The sequence below is a fragment of the Mesoplodon mirus genome (genome assembly GCF_964341445.2).
Source record: "Mesoplodon mirus genome assembly, chromosome: 9".
NCBI lineage: Eukaryota > Metazoa > Chordata > Mammalia > Artiodactyla > Ziphiidae > Mesoplodon > Mesoplodon mirus.
In genome coordinates, this window is record NC_138985.1 from 71,661,349 (window position 1) to 71,683,125 (window position 21,777).

At 34.4% G+C, this 21,777-nt stretch overlaps 1 protein-coding gene across 8 annotated transcripts in view; it reads left to right on the top strand.

The window, feature by feature from the left end:
* Positions 1 to 21,777, top strand: part of BBS9 (Bardet-Biedl syndrome 9) — a 479,004-nt gene that overhangs the window by 188,482 nt on the left and 268,745 nt on the right. For 7 of the 8 annotated variants that reach the window (XM_082632872.1, XM_082632873.1, XM_082632874.1 and 4 more), the window contains 4 exons: positions 7,215 to 7,317; positions 8,788 to 8,892; positions 10,982 to 10,996; positions 15,887 to 16,027. In XM_082632872.1, the coding sequence (XP_082488998.1) occupies positions 7,215 to 7,317; positions 8,788 to 8,892; positions 10,982 to 10,996; positions 15,887 to 16,027 (364 nt within the window). The remainder of the gene's footprint in view (positions 1 to 7,214; positions 7,318 to 8,787; positions 8,893 to 10,981; positions 10,997 to 15,886; positions 16,028 to 21,777) is intronic. The other variant, XM_082632876.1, reaches the window with a different exon arrangement.

Consider the following 21,777-nt stretch of genomic DNA (forward strand, 5'->3'; position numbering starts at 1 on the left):
ACAACTCAAATGCCTATCAATGGATGAAATGGATAAAAAAAGATATGGTACATATTCACTATGGAATATTATTCAACTATGAGAAGGGAGGATATCCTTCCATTTGCAACAACATGGATGGATCTTGAGCACATTATGCTAAGTAGGATAAGTCAGACAGAGAAAGACAAGTCCTGTATGATATCACTTATATGTGAGAATGTAAAAAAGTTAAGCCTGTAAAAAACAGAGGGTAAAATTGTGCTTACCAGGGGATTGGGGGCGGTTAAGAGTGATGATGTTTAAGGGCACAAACCTGTAATGAGTAGTAAATAAGCCACAGAGATCTAACGCACAGTATAATGAATATAGATAATATTGTACTATAATTATGTAATGTGATAAATATCACTGCCTTGGCAATCATATTGCAATATATAAATGTATCAAAGTAACATGCTGTACACGTTAAATGTACACAATGTTACACATTAAATTTATTCAATTAAACAAAAGAGTTCTTGGTTAAAAAGTTAAGAAAAAGAAAAACCCAAACACTTGACATTTGTAAGTTTTCCTCAGCCTTGAGTAGTAAATAGATAGCCTTTATTGTTTACTACAAATATAAAACTAGTAATTGCATTTATAACAATATGTATATAATAAAAAATTGTTATGACTTATTCCTACCATTAATTAAATGTGTAGTGTGATTAAGGGTCTTTTTTCTAGAAACAAAATTAGTATTTAAATATACTAAGGGAATTGTGTCATCACATTCATAGTAGACCAAGCAGTTGATTGCAGTATCATATATATATTGGGGAATCATATGAATGTTAATAATATCCTTCTTCTATGTATGATTATGTGTGTGTTTGAAAAGAATTTCCAGCCATCTATCTGCCATAGTATTAGCTTTAAGTGGATGTATTTATAGCAAGAAAATATTAAATGAAGAAGCCACAAAATAGAGTAGTGACAAATTGATAGTCCCCAAAAAATAGAATATGAAGGATGTGGTTTTGGTTAAGATTTTTAGTCCTGCCATTGTAGAATTTTAGAACTAGGACTCAAATGTAGAACCCTCTTAAGGCATTTAGATTAAAGTGTGGTAATAAGTCAGCACATTATTAAGCTGAAAATATTTATCACTGCCCAGACTTTGGAGCCAGGGAAAGTTGTGGATCTTGGCGATTTGCTAAGTCAAAACTTGGACAGGGCTTTATATTTTCTTAGATTATGGGTTGCTGTCCTTGGAGGAGCTTGACAGGGCACCAGGCTTTACCAATTGTGTTCGCTTATACTAGACCCAGCGGGTGGCCCAAGTGTGGGGATCTTTGGTGGAAGTGGAAGGGAGCCCAATCTTATAACAGTTTCCTAAGCTAATTTTTTTGGATTCTTGCCACTGGTAGCAAGGGTGGTCTTTTCCCAGTCTCCCTTCCCCCTGTCCAATCAAAGGCTCTATCCCATTAATACTTCTGAGTCTGGAAAAGCATTAGTGGCAAGAAATCAAACATTTAAGAAAAAAACCCAACAACCCTGTAGCGTTCCAGGAATGATCTATAGACTTTTGTGTAGGGAAATCTCTTTTATATCTATCTACTGATATTGTTCTGACACATAACATAATAATTCAGGAGCACACTGCAAATTGCAAAAAGAAATCTTGTACCTAAACCAGATAACTTTGCTCACACTAATTTTTTCCCTCACTACTAGTTATTGCTATAAATAAATACACATTTCCCTCCCATGCCGTTCTTAAGCTTTCATGTGTAATAGCCACCTTAAAATGGTGTCATGACACTGTTGGAAAATTCCCTTCATTAGGAGAATAACATTTAACTATGTTTGAGAATGGCTAAGTCACAGCTCTCTTCCTTATTGCCATTATAAAAGAATGGGAAAGAATGCGACACACAAAAGTTGCACAAAATCAGCTGGACTTAAGCAGCAGACACCATGACTTTCTGATTCTGCCTGACAGTTCCTATACAAATTTCTGTTATAAATCTCTCCTTATAGCCTTTTATAACAACAGCAGCCAAGATATATAACCATGGAAGTTTCCATCATAATAAATCCTGTTAATTGAGAAAATTTTTCCATCCGTTCCAAGTGAATGAAGATGTGGCTACCTTGAGTGTGTGTGCGTGATGCGTGACCATCTATTGCAGGCAACTAAGGCAGAGTGGTTGTTAATACCTGGCCTTTGGAGTCATGTTTATATATCTAGGATAAAAATTTAGTATTATGTTTCCTGAGGATCATATTTTATTTTGTTAGAAATGGAAAATAGCATGGAAAATTCTGATATTAATTTTCATTTTTCCCCCTTAATCTATAATTATTTTTTTCTTAAAATATGAGGTTTATGGTCTAGCCAAGTCTTTAACTCTTTTTTTTTGGCTCAAACACAACTCTTCTTTGTTACTGTAGTTATTTTTGTCACACATCTTCTTGATTCACTTTTGAAAGTGCCTAGTCCATTGTTGGGATTCAATAGATCTGTGTATGAGAGTTATCACCATTGATCTTGCATCTAAACTAAATGCAAGCACTTGTAACAATGTAAAATTGTACGATTGTTGTCTAAGTACATGTTGTTATGCCAGGCAGAGTCAGAATGTCTGCTGTCTTAAAAATGGCTTATTACTACCGTAAGGATTTTTCATTTTCATTTTTAAAACTAACCTCTCACGAGATGTTCCTGGTCATAGTTTTCAGCTCTCTTGCACATATTGGCTGGGTGGTCTTAGATGTGTTATTGAGCTTCTGTGAACCTCTATTTTTTTTTTTTTGCGGTATGCGGGCCTCTCACTGTTGTGGCCTCCCCCGTTGCGGAGCACAGGCTCCGGATGCGCAGGCCCAGCGGCCATGGCTCACGGGCCCAGCCGCTCCGCGGCATATGGGATCCTCCCAGACCGGGGCACGAACCCGTATCCCCTGCATCGGCAGGCGGACTCTCAACCACTGCGCCACCAGGGAGGCCCTGAACCTCTATTTTTAAACTGTAAAATGAGGGTACTTCTTCATTTGCAGAGTTATTTTGGGACTTAACCACAATTGATTAAGAGTGTGGGCTCTGGATTCTGACAGACAGAAGTTAAATTGTGCTTCTTGCACTTATAATCAGAGTAGCCTTAGTCAAATTATCTAGCTTCTCTGAGCCACATTTTTCTCTTATGTAAAATGGTATATTGTGATAGTACCTGTTTCACAATGTTGTAATGATTAAATGAGATAATACACATAAATAATTTATTAGCATGGTTTCATGAATATAGAAAGCTGCTAATGGTTATTTTCATTAATTTTATTTAAAAATATATGTACAGACCAGCATATTATTGTTAACAGTAAAATATTGAAATTGTGTTCTGTTTATTTAGTGGAATAACTATCAGAAGGAATGTTGTCTACAGCACATGCATACTTTCTTCTTCCCATAATTACCATCATTGTTTTATTAAAAAGGTATTAAGTCCTGGTGTCTGAGTGATTCCCTGGGCCCAGCACAGGGACCAACTTTCCAGAGCCCTGAAGACAAGGGGTAACACCCCAAAATATGGACTCATTTTTCACTCTACCTTCACTGGCCGAGCAGCTGCCAAGAACAAAGGCCGCATGTCCCGATACCTGGCAAACAAATGCAGTATTGCCTCATGAATTGATTGCTTCTCTGAGGTACCCACCAGTGTATTTTGGGAGAAGCTTCTAGAACAAGTTGAGGAGTGGCTGTCCTTCTATGAGACTGGAGAGATTCCACGAAAGAATCTGGATGTCATGAAGGAGGCAATGGTTCAGGCAGAGGAAGCGGCTGCTGAGATTACTAGGAAGCTGGAGAAACAGGAGAAGAAACGCTTGAAGAAGGAAAAGAAAAGGCTGGCTGCGATTGCCCTAGCGTCTTCAGAAAACAGCAGTAGTACCCCGGAGGAATGTGAGGAGACAAGTGAGAGACCCAAAAAGAAGAAAAAGCAAAAGCCCCAGGAGGCTCCTCAGGCTAATGGAATGGAAGACCCATCTGTCTCCTCCAAACCCCCAAAAAAGAAATCTTTTTCCAAGGAGGAGCTGGTTAGTGATCTTGAAGAGACAGCTGGCAGTGGAAGTCTTACCAAGAGGAAGAAATCTTTTCCCAAAGAGGAACCAGATAGTGACCCTGAAGAGTCAGGAAACAAGAGGGTCCCCAAGAAAAAGAGGAAATTCTCTTCCAAGGAGGAGCCTGTCAGCAGTGGACCTGAAGAGGCTGCTGCCAGCAAGAGCAGCAGCTCCAAGAAAAAGAAAAGACTCCGAAAGCTATCCCAGGAAAATTAGAATGGACATTTCCTTAGTAGGGCATAACTTACAGAGATATTTCCCAATCCATCCCCTATAGCCCAATAAAAATAAAAACAAATTCACGAGTCAAAAAAAAAGGTATTATGATTTTTATAATGGTCAGATATCATTACAGAATCTTTGTGGTATACAGATTTCCCCCCATGTATTCCCAGGGCTTATAAAGTAAAAATTGAGGGTTCATTGTTCATTTGCTGTGTTTAGCATATTTATTTGCATCAATAGTTGTCCTTTAAATTTTTTACGTTGCAAGTCAAAAATTTTATGCTTATTTTTAAGTTGTACAGAATATCCACATCATTTAAAATTAATACAGGAGGGCTTCCCTGGTGGCGCAGTGGTTGAGAGTCTGCATGCCGATGCAGGGGACACGGGTTCGTGCCCCGGTCCGGGAAGATCCCACATGCCACGGAGCGGCTGGGCCCGTGAGCCATGGCCGCTGAGCCTGCACGTCCAGAGCCTGTGCTCTGCAACGGGAGAGGCCACAACAGAGAGAGGCCCAAGTACTGCAAAAAATAAAATAAAATAAAAATAAAATTAATATAAGACATTTACTGAATCTAATTATATGTGTATAATGTTTGTGGGCCAGATGTATATTCTTGTATATTATTTATCTATAGTATATATGTATATATATAATTAAGGAATAGTTGATACATGCCTTTTACCTAAGAGAAAATTCAAAATGACTTTTCTTAAAAATTAAGTATGCCCTTGCATTATGTCAATTAATAATGAAATGTATCTGTCTCATATACTAGAGTCTAGTAACTAGACTAAATTGCTCCGTAGCAAAGGTGCCATGTATAATAGAAGAGTGCTTCTCAACTCTGGTTGTAAATAGCTATCACCTGGGGAACTATTAAAGAAATACCAATACCCAGGTCTACTCCCAGAGATTGTGATTTAGTTGGTCTAGCAACTCTACCTGGCCAATGACTGTGATAAATCTGGCTTACCATGTGGATAAACTCATCCAAAGAGACTGTTCAAAGAGGCTGGGGCTTTTAGGAGACAAAATCCAAAGAGAGAATGTTCCCACTGGAAGCCAGATCTTTAAGCTTTTTCTTTGATGCCCCAGCACTGTGGCCCAGTAAAGATCCTTGGGCCTGATGGATTCTATTGATGTTCCTCCTCAGGGGGAGTGAGAGAAGTCCTGGCCTTCTCTACCCATACCCACCCTATTTCTCAGTCAAACTATTACCCCAGAATTCATAACTATTAACTCTGACTGGAATGGGAATTATCATTCCAAGCATCATCAACCAAGAGCACCAGTTTGGAAATGCAGCCATCTTAGAAATGCAGCAGTCATTATTGCCATTCTTTGATATTTTCTAGAATTAGTTATGTCAGGTATTTTTGTATTAAGCCGTGGAAGAAAATGTAGTGCTTTGATATGTATTTAAACTATTTATAGTAAACACCTACCTAGAAAGGAAATCTTTAGAGCGTAACTTGTGTAAAAGGTAATGTACTGATACTAGATAAAATAAATAATTCATGATGCCACATTTATACATGTAAAGAAGAATGAACGCATATAATATTTCATGATGTAATTATTCACCAGATATGAGGGCAGATTTTTTTGGTCTGCTTTTGATAGAACTTTTTTTTTTTTTTTTTGCGGTATGCGGGCCTCTCACTGTTGTGGCCTCTCCCATTGTGGAGCACAGGCTCCGGACGCGCAAGCTCAGCGGCCATGGGTCACGGGCCCAGCCGCTCCGCGGAATGTGGGATCTTCCCAGACCGGGGCACGAACCCGTGTCCCCTGCATCGGCAGGCGGACTCTCAACCACTGCGCCACCAGGGAAGCCCTGATAGAACATTTTTAAATAGCTTTTTTGAGATATAATTCACATACCATACAATTTACTCTTTTAAAGTGTACAATTCAATGATTTTTAGTATATTTGCAGAGTTGTAGAATGATGACTACAATTTAATTTTTGAACATTTTTGTCCCTCCAAGGGAAATCCCATAATCATTAGCTGTCACTTGCTGTTCTCTCCATTCCCCCACCCCCAATCCCACTACCATCCCAAAGCAACTACTGATCTATTTTCTGTTTCTGTAGATTTATAAATTTGCCCACTCGAGATATCTCATATAAATTGAATCATATAATATGTGGTCTTTGTGACTGACTTCTTTCGCTTAGCATAGTATAATGTACCCATGTTGTAGCATGTGTCAGTACTTCATTTCTTTTTATTATTATTAATATTATTAAATAGTATTCTGAATAATATTTCATTGTAGAGATATACCATATTTTGTTTGTCCATTCATCAGTTGATGGACACTTGGGTTATTTCTAGTTTTAGCTATTATGAATAGTACTGCTATGAACATGTGTACAAGTTTTGGGGTGGACATATGTTTCATTTCTCTTGGCATGGAATTGTGAGGTCAGATGGTAATTTTATGTTTAATTTTTAAAGAAACTGTCAAACTTTTTTCTTGAATAGCTATACCATTTTACATTTCCATCGCAATTTATGCAGGTTCTAGTTTCTCTACATTCTTGCTAACACCTGTTTTTGTCTGTCCTTTTGATTATAGCATTTAAGTAGATGTGTAGTAGTATCTCATTGTGGTTTTACTTTGTATTTCATACAAAGATTTTGAGCATTTTTTCACGTGCTTATTGGCTATTTGTACATCTTCTTGGAGAAAAGTCTGTTCAACTCCCTTGCCCAGTTTCTAACTGGGTAGAACTTTTTAATCTACTACCTATGTTCCAGGTTATGTTTTGTGACAGCTCATTTTTTTTCTCAGATGGTATTTCCTAATTATTTGCTAATGATTTTTTAAGTAGTTGTGATATTCTATCAATTTGGAAAAAATGTAATTTTTTTATTAATAACAGTTTCTATTTTCTCAGGTCACACTGCAGAATCGAGTGACATTACAAAAGATCAGATTATCGGTCTATGTACAACCACCTTTAGTATTGACTTGTGATCAGTTCACCTTTGAATTTATGGGTAAGTGTTTTGTTTTGGCTTAAAGTCTATCATAGTGTGAGGTTTTTTTTAAATAAAAATTTTTTTATCAGTGGGTTTATTTCATGGCTATATTTCTTGTCTGAATAGTGAGACTGGTATCTTGCTGAAATCAATGATTGTGTTGTTTTGCTTATATTTTCCCTCCAAACATCAAGCATGGACATTCAGTGAATGGCTGTTGAATTGAAGTAAATACAGATTTTCAGGCGCTTTTCTTAATAATTGTACTTAAATACTATATTTTGGAAGGCTTTTTTATTGGTGTTTCTCTAGTGAGCTATTTATTGAATCTGTAATGTTTGAAGAAAGAATATTGGCTTTGGAGTCTGGCCTGAATTTGAATCCTGGCTCTGACACTCAATGTGTAACCATGGGCAAGCTACTTTAGTAATTACTTGGAGCCTCAGTTTTGTTTTGTTTTAATCTGCAGAAAGGGGATAATGATATCTGTGTTACAGAACTGTTTTAATTAGAATTTAATCAGAAAATTAATTGGGCTTAATTAGAAAACGAATCTATGTAAGGTAACTGTAATAATGCCTAAGACTTCTTTGCATAGGGTCTCTCTTACCACTTACATCCAGTTGTCATTAGTCCTGTTAAAATGATTTCTGAATTATCTTTCAAGTCTTTTTCTGTCTTTCTTCACTGCTATGGTTCAGCTGGGAACCCTATGTCTTATTCACAAAAAGCAAGAACATATCTCTCTTTTTTCCTTTTTATAACCAACCCCTACCTTAGGTGCCCGACAGATAGTAGAAACTCAGTAAGTATACATTGAATCAGTGAATGAGTGATTGAATGGTTGAGGTAAACTTGTAGGTGATATCTCACTTTATTTTTTAATTTTTCACAATACTTCCAATTTGTCTTTCTAAAACACATTCTGGACAATTAATTTTTCAAGTTAAAAACCTCTTATAGCTCTCTAATGCAGGTTGGAGGTCAAATACATGAATATGGAAGGCTATGCACAATGTGCCAAATTGCTACAGTTTTAGTTACATCCATATCCAATTCCCCCTTCCATTTTCTCCTGCAGTCTGTGTTCTAGCCATGATAAGGTACTATTTCCCACTCCCAAATTCTCTTGCCCTTTGCATACCTTTTGCTTTGTTCATGCTGCCTGTTCATCTGAGTAAAGAGAAGCAGTGGTGTAGAATGTTAGGTACCCTTGTTCTGGAGTCAATTCCCAGCTCTGTATTAGCTATATGACCTTGGGCAAGCTTTTTAATCTCTTTGTAGCCATTTTCCTCATGCACCAAAAAATGGGGATAATAATAATACCACCATGTAGGGTTGTTGTGAGGATTAAATGAGTTAATCTATGTAATTGTGATGTAAAGTGCTAAAGACAGTAGCTGGCATGCAGTATATGTCTAATTTTAACTGTTTGTTAATAATAATTGTCCAAAATTATGTAATATATTATTTTTACATTGCTTATAGCACCAGAGATGACTAGAACAGTAGGCTTTTCTGTTTATCTGAAAGGAAGTTATTTACCACCTGAATTGGAAGGAAATGCTGTTGTTTCTTATTCCAGACCTACAGGTAAGCATACAGTTGTTCATGAATTTATAAGCCTAATCACTTCTTTTAAGTTATTGGAGTTATGAGTTAAATGTTTAAGTGTTTAAAATGGGAAAAGAGATTGTAAAATATTATTAAATGAAAAAATATTCTTTTCTAGTGTTAAATAAAAATGTATGTTCAAATTACTTTGATGTGTTTATGAATAATTAGTGATAGTCTATTTAGCTGATTTCCATATGTAATGTTTGATTCTATCTTTTCAATTAATAGCAAATATGATGTATTTTTATTCCCACTAGAAGAGTGTTATCTAGTCAGACTTCATGTATTTGAACTAAAGAGAAAAACCTAGTCTGAATTAGTAAAAAAGACTATTATGGGTTGCTGTAATATTAAGTCAGTCTTCAGAGTTTCAGACACTGCTTTAGTGATTAAATAAGACTATTATCTTACATGTTAAAATATTAAGAACAGAATCTGTATTATTTCAAGAAACTCTTAATCAAAAAAGTTATCTTTAGTCCAGTTGAGATCTAATTATTATAAATTTCAACTTGGGTTCAATTTTATAGTTTTGTGTGTGTGTGTGTGTGTGTGTGTGTAGTGAATTTTTCATAGTAACAGTTTGACAATTAGTTGATTGACAGAATAAGAATAATTAGTTATTGCTTTTTTTAAAAAACGTTTAAATGTAGTGTAACTGATAGGGTATTTCAACAATGTTGCATTTGTGTTTTTTAAGCATTTCTGTACAGTTTTCTTAATTAAAAAGCTTAGAGATGCCTTATTCATATTTTTTCTCTCTGTTGATACCTACTTTGCTTACTTAGCAATGTTTTTATGAGACTGATGTAACTACCTACTGTGCTAACAAGGCACCTTGGCAATGTTTTTAATAATAGTAGTTCTTGGGCTTCCCTGGTGGCGCAGTGGTTGAGAGTCCGCCTGCCGATGCAGAGGACGCGGGTTCGTGCCCCAGTCCGGGAAGATCCCACATGCCGCGCGCGGAGCGGCTGGGCCTGTGAGCCATGGCCACTGAGCCTGCGCGTCTGAAGCCTGTGCTCCGCAACGGGAGAGGCCACAACAGTGAGAGGCCTGCGTACCACAAAAAAAAAAAAAAAAAAAAGAATGATGGACTTCTTAATTGGATGTTTCTGAAAAGAGCATTGAAATATTCAGTGTTATTTTAATTTTGAGTTGTGAAATAAAAAACAGGAAATGTTGACTAAAATCTCTAGATCATTTATCATTAATTGAACATCTCAATAATCATAGGCATGATTATACTTTTTATCTTTGTTACACCTTGTGTATGTAGTTATAGAGATTGTTGATGCCTTAATTCAACTAATTATTTCATTTGCTTTCAAGGAAAAGTAGTGATACTGGTTGAAAATAAATTTAAAATAAAGAAATGGATTACCTAGCAAGTGGACAAAAGGCTTAAAAGTACATTATAAAGTTATAAAATCATTCAGTGAGCTTATGGCTGCACATACTATTTTTAGCTATTATGCTTTTCTAAAGACAGAATTTGAAAGACCATAAATTATTACTAAACCAAAGAGCATAGGCATTAATTGGTTGAAAGTTAATTAGAAGTTAAAGTAAAAACAAGTCTATAAAAGAATACAAAGACAAGCTGAAAAAAAAAACACATTGTTCCATAGTAGTATCTATTAACTAAAGTTATAATATAAGCAAGACTAACTGGAAATATTAATATTATATATTTGTCTTTCACTCAAATTTTTTCCAAAAAATTCATTTAATGCTCTTGATGTCATTTACATATTGAGTCTGGTTTGCTTTTGGCTAGATCATATATCTTTACCTCTTTTTGCCACATTTATACTAGAATAGCACCCTTTCATGGACTTCTGAGAATGAATGAAATATATTGTTAGATTTCATTTATTCATGTTATATTCTTCAATTGTGAATTGGCTTGTCTTTATTGGAGGGCCATTTAAATCATCTGTAAGAATCTTGAAAATTTTAAATTATATTTTAAGCAGATATGTGTTAAGTTTGTGTTGTAATTTTATAACAGATAATTTGTTACATTTTCTCCCCTATCCCTTTTTGAATTGCCTCTGATGGATAGATCGAAATCCTGAGGGTAAGTGAAAAGATAATTTAGAACAAAATGAGTTTCAGAACTGAAATTTGGTCAGTTAATTCAATTGGTATTATACCATGAATGAATTCTTTTTATGGACTGCTGTTTTAACTATAGCAACCTCTTTAGGGTGATTCAGTGCCTTGATCTGGGTATGGAGAAGCTAGTAGATGTTTCCACTTATAGATACTTGTTATTCATTATTAGTTGTTTCAGAGTCATGAGAAACAATGAAGCTCCATGACTTTTTTGAACAAAACCAAAGGCGCCACTGACAACTTATTTTTGTAAGTCATTGGTGATTTACCTGTATGCTCAGTTATCTTAGTTTACTTAAAAAGAGTAAGGAAAAAAATTCTGAATTCTAAATTGTATGATTCTGTATACCCCAAAATATTCACCTCTTTGATCAGAATGCCATGTGTACTCATTCTATGGGCCTATTCCTTGTCTTGTTTAGAATTTGTGGGGGAATATCATCAAGGGACTGGCCCCTTGAACTTGCCTGGGTCAGTGTTGTCACCATTATGTTTTCCCCAAATCATTTGTTTATGACTCTGCTATAATACTTATCATAATATGAATTTCATTAAGTTTGTTCCTTAGGTTCCCCTAGTAGATTTTTGAGCTCTTTAAGAGCAGGGTTCAAGTACTTAGGATTGTGCAGTATCTGGTTACATGACAGGTACTCTATAAGAATCTTCTACTTTGATTATTTTTCCTCCTAGACACAGACTTAATGTGATGGTTTGTCTTAGTTTATTAGCCATTTTAAGATTAGTATTAGATAAATAAAATACTTAAAAATAATGGCATTATTTACTCATATAGTTTTGGTGGTGCCAACAACCTGAGTTGCATAGTGTCTGGGAGGTGAATATATATTTATATGAGAAATATTTTAATAGAAGTAAGCTTTTAGCTTAATAGTATAAAGTATACTTGTCAAATTATAACTTGGGTTATTAAAAATAATTTTAATAATGAATATTTACATTTTACTTTGTAAGATTTCATGTAACTGATAAGATTTTGCAATAACTTTTATAAAATACAATATTATTATCTAAATTATTTGTTTTGAGTTTTAAAAAAATCAGTAAAGGTTATTATTGAAAGGAATTTATTTCCTCTTACTAAAAATTCAGATCAAACCATGAGGAAAAAAATCACAATATATGGAAATTTTAGTATTTCAGTGCAAACCTAAAGCTGGTTTTAATAATCTCTTATGATATATTTTAAAATTATAATTAAGCTTCAGGGAGTAGAGTTGAAATATTCAGCTTTACCTAGTAGGCAAGAAAATAATATGTTGCCACTTAGATCTTACTTACATAAGGCTTCAAATTTCAAAGACTTTTCCATTTTATTGGCCTGATCTGTTCAGGCTGTATTGCAGATAAGCAGTCCTGCTTTTACATATGGAAAAAGAGAAGCAAACGAGGTTTTATGTTGTCCCATAAGAGTTTGTCTCCATTACTTCTGCATTAAAGTTACATGACATGGGCAGTGTAAAACATGACTGCAGATGGAGCACAGTACGTAGCCAGACATAACAGGAAGGGATCAAGGAAGTTCTGGCTACCAGACATTGCTACTGCTTTGGGGTTCCTTGTTTTCAATAAGAAATGACTCTAGCAGGCCCCTGGAAAGAGTTCTAAAGGCATTATGTAGATGTGTAATATATAGATACAGTTATTCTACTCTGGTATATAAGTTCTTTTTCCTTTTTTTTAAAGCACATTTTGGCATCCCTCTTGACAGTGATACTGGTCTCTTGGGTGTGCCAGGGGTAATTAGAATTCTCTTCCTGGAAAAATTGTTCTGTCAGGAGTGATGTTGATCTGAATTTTCTCTCTAAGTGTTAAATAATTTTGTGATTAATTGCACCATGGTAGTTGCGACTATCCATTTCCTCTAGTAGGCTAGAAGGGGAAGTGTTTGAAGGAGAGGTGATTATATTTGTTAAAAAACTGTAGGAAAAAGTCAGTCTGATGAGTGAGTAGGCCAATATTTGAGTATTACAAATGACCAAATTCTTCTTTTCTCTCAGAATTATATTCAGAGAGTTGAATAAGCCAAATAGAGACTGTTTTGCCAACTAAATATCGCTGATGGTAGGCAGTTAGGATCAGTTAGGCTCTTTCAACTGAGTTGAAAGCTATCCTACTAGCAACTTTGGAAAGTCTTTAAATGCATATAATTCTTTCCTTCCTTATTACAGATACACATATGCATACACTCACACATACCTCTACATGTCTCTGGCTTCAGGTTCTTAGCTACAGTTATAGCCTGAAGAGTAACTGGTAGCCAAATCTGCATTTCAAGTTTCTTAAGAAATGTACATCTCAATAGAAGTGTGCCGCTGATAAACTCCATGTCTAAATACTAGATGTTATATTTTGAAATGTTCGGGTTTTAATTTGATGGGAAGTAATATAAAATATTGGCAGTATAATTTTTCTTTTTAAAGGTATGGTTTCCTTAAACTGGTTTCTAAAGGATTTCATACTCTTTTTTCCCCCCAGTGGTAGAACTTTTCAAGCTGCCATCATTTAAAAAATAGCCATAATCATTTTATTAAGTATGAGTGTCATCATTTTTCAAAGTAATGTTTTCCAAATGTCCTGTGAAACAGGTTTACAATTCCTGGAGAGAAAAGAAATTCTGGAGGGGTTCTTCAAATCTTAGCAACTGCAGACCATTACCCTAGTGTGTGATATTGTCATTACCTGACTTAACTGAGCTGTGAATTGAGTTACAATGTATTTCCCTTCTTGGGTTTATTAGTGCTTGAAATCCATTTGTTTCAATTTCTGAAACATTTATACACCACCAGTTTCTTTAGCTCTGGGTTCTTGGAGTTTTAGGGTAATAATCTAAGTAACATAAGGCTAGTGTTGTTGATCATGATTAATTTTGTTTTACCACAAATTCAGTCAGTACCTGGTCCAAGTGAAGTAGAGCCACAGTTTCAGCAGTGTAGTTTTAGAAGAGCATTTACAGCCAAATTTATTTGAACAGTTAGCTCAGACTTTGGTTGAAAGTACATAGAAGATAGCTTGTCTTTGTGCATGTACAGAATTGTCAGAAGATGAAGCATTTTTTCCCCGTTATTCTATTCATTGAAAATGAAGGAAATGGAACTAGGTTTCAGTTGCCTTCTTCTTTCCAGACTGCATCTATTAATTGAGGCTGTAATATATATATATTAGAGGAAAAACAGTAGTAGGTATATTTCCATAATTTGGGGATATATGGAATATATAAAGTTGGAAAAAATAATGCTTTGTAATATTTTTTTGTGGTGATATTGATAGTTGTGGTCTGAGCAGTAGCTTAGATCACGTTACCATAATATTTTGAGTCAAAACATTTCATCATTTTAAAGTACAAATACACATGCCTCTAAAACCTCACAAAATGTCAGGAAATAATACCCTGGGACTTCTCTGAAGAGACACCAGTTATAATCTGCACCTAGGATTCCAGGAGAAGTGAATTTAACATCTGTTGGTTATGAGCAAAAAATGAGCTATGTAAAATTTGATGGATAATAGATTATGTTGAAGAGAATGACAAATATGCTCCACGTGCTCTGAAAAAGTATTTAATTGGCCTCATATATCAATATGCTTGCCATTGTTGATGATCTCTTACTATCCTAGTGAATAAGTAGTTCTGAAAAGTGTACTCCCAGCTTGGTTATAGAGTAAACCACACAACTCCAATTGGCATTAACAAAATATATTGCTAATTCTAGGAATCCTATTTGGGATCATGTCTCCAAACTTTACTGTTTCCGCTTTTGCTATTTTTAAGCTGCTCTCTGACTCCACTGTAAAGAAATAAAGGAATTAATGTGTGGATCTATCCAGTAGAGTAGAACAGTTTAAGTTTTCCTTTTTTCTACAGTAGTTTACTAGGATACAGGTTTCTGTACATTATCTTTTGTCTTATCCAGTCAAAAATAGAATCCTAGTATAAAAGGAGAGAGAACTAAAGTTGTAGAATTGCTTTACTTGATTTACAAGTAGAGAGCTTAATTTGTTTTGGTTTCAGTTTCATTCTTTGTAAAAATATTAAAAGGAATGATTTTTAAAAACTTTAAATTCTGATATAAAACTCTTCATTGTTATTTATTTATGCAGTTACTTATTTCAATATACCTGTATACTTTCTGAAAAAATTTGAGAATTGAATGACTATATAAGCCTTTCAAAATGTTGCTTAACAGTGATATGTAAAGTTAAATGGATTTGGAAAAATTCAATTTGTATGAAAGTAATATTCTTCATATTGATGTGTAAAATGACATCATTAGAATGAACTTCATTAGAACTTCAGTAGGGCAAATTCTGCTTTCATGCTCATAATTTATTGCAAATTGCTAATTGTATTTCGAATCTTCAATAAGTAGAAAAACTAAAATTAAAAAATTCGGGGGGTAGAGAAATGATTAGATATGGTCATATAGAGTCTTCCTGATATAAATTTCATATTCTTTGCTCATTTTAGCGGATAGTCTTGGATTAGGGCTAGAGCTTTGAAGGTCTTTAAAGACAGTTCAGTAATTGAATATAACTACATATAATGTTTTATATAGCATTCAACTGTGATGATTTTTAAAATATGATATTACTATTAAAGGCAGAGTTTACCCCTATGCTCGTTTTTAAGATTTTATTTTTGCCTTGTACTTTTTGACAATAAAGTCAAAACATAAATTATGATAATGCTTTCCAGTTATTTCAGTTATGCTAAATGAAATGGGCAGGTAACAAACATTTAAACCAAGATATGTTGCTACTATGTACTACTATTAGTAGTACAATATTTTTCTTGTTTGTCAAATTTATGAATATATGTTTCTCTTTATTTCAGGCATTCCTCGAGTTAGCCAATGTAAGTTTAGACTTCCCCTGAAATTAATCTGCTTACCAGGCCAACCTTCAAAAACTGCAAGCCACAAACTAACTATTGATACCAACAAATCTCCAGTCAGTCTTCTCAGTCTCTTTCCAGGTAGGACTCTTGAAGTAACATGCCTGTAGCATCAGAAATGTTAAGAATTTAGAATGGAATCCTTCATCAGCAGGTAATGATGGGGTAATTATCAGATAATTGTTAAGTCAGAATATAAAAGTGCCTCAAGGATTTTTTCATTTTGTTTGTGGATTCAAAGGAAATAGCTTATATCAACAAGGTAATAAAGGGTACCTTTTAAGTTTGATTAAAATTATTATAATCATTATTTTGCTTCAGTATTCAGAAATGAAAACATCAAATGTTTCTTTTTACACTGTGGAATTTTTTGGCTTGGAATGTAAATATTTATTATTCATCTTTATTGTAGGTTTTCGAATATATCCCTTTTCTAAGCATGTAAATATTTATTTTTTGTCTTCATTGTAGGTTTTTGGAAATGTACCTTTTAAAAGCATATTCTTATGCCCCTGAAAAGTAACCTCATAAGTAGGTGCTCTATGTGGTTGTGCTGTCTTCAGCAGCTGGAGGGGGCAATGTTCATTCTTTGCCTCCAGTGCTTTAGAAGGGGCTACATGTATAAAACTAGAATATCACAGTGAACATTATTGGTAATTTGTGAAGGTGTGACTTTCTCCAGGTGTTGGTTTTTATTTTCGAGTAGCTTAGAAAAGAGAGAGGCATTGATTGGATAAAACATCTTTAGTTGCCAGGGTTTCTAATGTGTTGCATCTATTAACTTTCTTGGTGATGAGGTGGAATTAAAAAAAATAACCTGGGAATTAAATCAACCCTTTTAAATCCATCATTAAAAATCAGCACTGTTGACTGTAAGATGCATCTTCACCCTTGCATTAGTGGATAGGATTTAGAATACAAGTATTTCCCATAAGGTTTAGAAATTTATGGTAAGTCAACTTTTGTGTTATTACCTACTTAAAGTGATTAAAATTTATTTTTCATTAATTTGAAGTGTTTTTAAAAGCTTTATTTATATGTAACTCTATGAAAAATCTCCAAGATGCTCTTTATTACAATTAATCTGTTCTTTAGTTTGAATGAATGAGTGTGTGTGAGTGTGTGTGTGTAGTTAGCAAATAGTTTTGTACCTTTTGGTTTCTTATTCCCTTTCATTCCCTTTCTTCTTCATCAATTTTCTTATAACAAATTTGGATTATAAAAAAGGCAGAGAGTCACTACCTTTATAACATCTTATGCAAACATACTAGTTCCTTGGTCTCCTATTCTATCCTGACAACATAGTTGGAAATTGTATGTTGCACACCAAATTTATTGATGCCTTTAAAAAGTGTTTAAGACTCTGGCTTCTAAGTGGTCAATCTTTACTGTAGATGACTGAAACCGATAGAGATTGAATAAGAATGTATGCTTTTGACCAGAGAGGGAATCTCTGTAAGCTATGGATTGGGTAAGAAGTACTAAGGAAAGCTTATAACTCATCTGTCCTGATTTTGGACTCAGTTGTTTTGATGTCACAGGTATCTTAGGCTCATCAGCCTATATTTGCTTCTTATTCACTTTAGAAATGGGACTCAATGACAAATTTTAAAAATTTCCCCTGAGTCAATTTATGTAGTATAGTGTGTTCTCTTTTTTGAGTTTCCAGATTTGTGTTCATATTAAACATGCTGGAATCCTGTAATTGTTTAAAAGAAGTACTCTTGCTACTTTTTCACTTTTCATGATACGTTTCACTCTTGCTATATATGATGTTAAAGTTGCTATTACAAGTTATTTTTTAACGGAAATAAAATTAATGATCTTCATAGAGAAGAAATAAAACTACTTTTAATCTACATCTCTTCCTATTTGTTTATTTCAGTTCTTTTTTTTGTATATTTAAAATTAATTTTTCTTATTACAAAAGAAATGTGAAATTTAAGAATGGATAACCAAACAGAAGAAAATGAAAGTTACTGGTAATTCTTATACCCAGCAATATCTACTTATATTTCATTACATTTTCCTACTCTTTTGAAAAATATTTTTTCTAAGCATTTCATCCCCGCAAAGAATATTACTTTGCATATTGTTGTGAGACACCTTTCTATATAATTAGATTTTTTATTTTGTGATTTTAATGATTACATACTATTCTATCATAAATCATTTGGCCAGCATTACATTTTTCTATATTTATGTTGTTTTCAGTTTATTAATATTGTAAATATATTATAGCAATATTTCTCTAAATTTATTATTACTTCTTTGATGAATATGTAAAAGTGGAATTACTGAGTCAAGCAAAGGATAATAATATTTTTAAGCCTTTTGAAATATAATGTAAAATTGACTTCCTGAAGGGCCATACTAGTTAACTCTATCAACAGTGTTTGAATGAAGGTGTCTAGTGCCCCAAATACTGGCCAGTAGAGAATATTATAATTATAAAAAGCTTTAATATGCTTAATGGCTATATAGAAAATATTTATTTACATATATATATATAAATATCTGGAGTGATTTTGGCTAAATGTGACTTAAGCAAGGTAATATGTATTTTTTATCTCAAATAAAGAGAGGTCCACAAGTGGGCAATGGAAGCTGGTATAGTGGTTTGTGAATGTTATCAAAGACCCAGCTTTTTTCTTTCTTTGCAATGTGCATTCTCTAGTGTGTTGGCTTGTTCCATGGCAATAAGATAGCTACTTTGGCTTAAGTCATCATAACTGACTACAGGGCAGGAGGTAGGGGAAAGAGATAGCTATAGCAATGACTGTAACTTTTATCAGAAAGGCATGTTTCCACAAACTTCTTAGGAGATTTCTACTTAGGCCTCAATAGCCAAAATACTGTCACATGGCCTCTTCTAGCAGTAAAAGGGGCTGAGAACTAATGTAGATGGGCTGGGGAAAAGGAGGCTGGGAATAGATGTTAAATTAGCTGACATTCAGTGTATGCCATGATACCAGTAATTTTACACAAAAATTTTACGTAAATGTAATAACAGGGCTTCCCTGGTGGCACAGTGGTTGAGAGTCCACCTGCCGATGCAGGGGACGCGGGTTCGTGCCCCGGTCCGGGAGAATCCCACATGCCATGGAGCGGCTGGGCCCGTGAGCCATGGCTGCTGAGCCTGCGCATCCGGAGCCTGTGCTCCGCAACAGGAGAGGCCACAACAGTGAGAGGCCCGCGTACCGCAAAAAAAAAAAAAAAAAAGTAATAACAAATAGCGTGCTATTGTAGCAGCCTTTTATGGTACTCAGATATATGGCTGTCTTTCCTTGTCAATGAATTTGTATTTTAATGTTTACATAATATTCTGTTGTTTAGGGGTGCCATGTACATAGCTTTTTTGTACTTCTCTGTTTCTCTTTGGAGAAATTCCTTGAAGATAAATGACTGAGTTAAAGGATATGCACATTTGAAAACTTTATTCAAATGCCAAAGTTACTTCCAGAATAATTGTATCAGGTTACAAGCCCAACATCAGGGTTTATACCCAGGATAGCAGCTGGATTTAAAGCTTTAAAAATTTTTGACATGGTTAGGTGAAGTATGACATCTCTTTTTAAAATTTGCATTTCTAAATTATTTGTTAGCATAGAAATTTTGTAATTGTTATTAGCTACTTGTATTCTTTTAACATATAAAGTTTATATTTTTAGGTAGTAAAATTTATTTTAAAATTTAATTTTATAACTGCTTTATTTAGTTTCAAGTTTTCATGTTGTACTTAGAATGATCTCTATTTTAAGATTATAAAATATTAATTATATTTTCTTCTGGTACATGTTAATACATTCTTTAATTCTGAAACACAGCTTCAGTATATTTTTTTGTTTTTATAAAAAACAACTTTATTGAAGTATAACTTATGTACACATGTATAAAGTATACAATTTGGTAAGTTTTGGTGTTTGTATATACCTTTGAAACCATCCCTGCAATCATGATGCTGAAAATATCCATCACCCCAAAGAGCTTCCTTGTGCCCCTTTGTGATCCATTTTTCCCCCATCCCCAGGCAACCACTGGTTTCCTTTCTGTCACTATAGATTAGTTTGCACTTTCTAAAGTTTTATAAAATGGAATTACTCAGTATGTGCTCTTTTTTGTCTGCCTTCTTTCATTCCCTTATCAGATTATATGACTTGCACATAATTTCTCCCAGTCTATGGCATGTCTTTTCATTCTTTTAACAGTGTCTTTGGAAGAGAAGAAGTTCTTAATTTTGATAAAGCCCAATTTATCTGTTTTTTTCTTTTATGGATCATGATTTTATTTTATTTTATTTTATTTTATTTTATTTTATTTTATTTTTTTTTTTTGTGGTATGCGGGCCTCTCACTGTTGTGGCCTCTCCCGTTGCGGAGCACAGGCTCCGGACGCGCAGGCTCAGCAGCCATGGCTCACGGGCCCAGCCGCTCCGCGGCATATGGGATCCTCCCAGACCGGGGCACGAACCCGCATTCCCTACATCGGCAGGCGGACTCTCAACCACTGCGCCACCAGGGAGGCCCTGGATCATGATTTTAATGTTATATCTGAGAAATTTTTGCCTAACTCAAGGTTACAAAGTTTTTCTCGTACATGTTTTTCTAGAAGTTTTCTAGTTTTATGTTTTATATTTAGGGCTCTTATCCATTTTGAGTTGATATTTATGTATGGTGTGAGATATGGATAAAATTCATATTTTTGCTTATGAATATCTAATGTTCCAGCATTACTTTTTTTTTTTGGCTTCACCACGCGGCTTGAGGGATCTTAGTTCCCCAACCAGGGATTGAACCCATGCCCCCTGCAGTGGAAGTGTGGACCCCTAACCGCTGGACTGCCAGGGAATTCCCCCAAACTACTTTTGAAAAGACTGTTTTTTTCCACTGAATCACCTTTGCAAAGTTGTTGAAAATCATCTGAATATATATCATAGGACTATATAAATCATCAGAATGTATATATATATATATTTCTGCTCAGTTTGTTCCATTGATCTATTTGTCTTTGCCCATCAATATTGCTATATACCAATAGCATAGTGTCTTAATTACTATATATAAGTCTAGAAGTCAGGTAGCATAATTTCTCCAATTTTATTCTTTTATTTTCAAAGTTGTCTTGGATGTTCTAGATCATTTGCATTTTCACATGAATCTTAGAATCAGTTTATCAATTTAAAAAATGCCTGAGATTTTGATTGGAATTGGGATTGCAACTGATCTAATTTCTATAGATAAATTTGGAGAGAAACAACATCTTAACAATATTGAACATGGGAAATTTGCTCCACTTATCCTAGTTTCTTAAGATGAATGTAGAGACCTTCCTTTATTTAGGGCATATTTTATTTTTCTCACTAAGAGTTTGTAGTTTTCAATGTACATGTCTTACAAATCTCTGTCAGATTTATCCCTAAAATATATTTTGATGTGATTGCAAATTGTAGTGTTTTATTTCAATTTCAAATTGTTCTTTCCTAATACATAGAAATACAATCGGTTTTTATATATTGATCTTGTATCACACAACGTTGTTTCTACTAGCTTTTTTTTTGTAGCTTTAATCAGATTTTCTACATAGATGATCATGTCATCTGTAAGTGAAAACAGTTTTACCTCTTCCTTGCCCATCTGGAGATTCAGTTTGTTTATTTTTTGCTTGCTTTTTAACCTTGGCTGGAACCTCTGGGACGATGTTGAATAGTAATGGTGAAAGCAGACATTCAGTCTTTTAGCATTAAATACGTTTTAGATGTAAGTATTTTGTAGGTGTCCTTTACAAGCTTGGGGAAGTTCCCTTTTATACCAGGTTTGCTATGAGTTTTATTA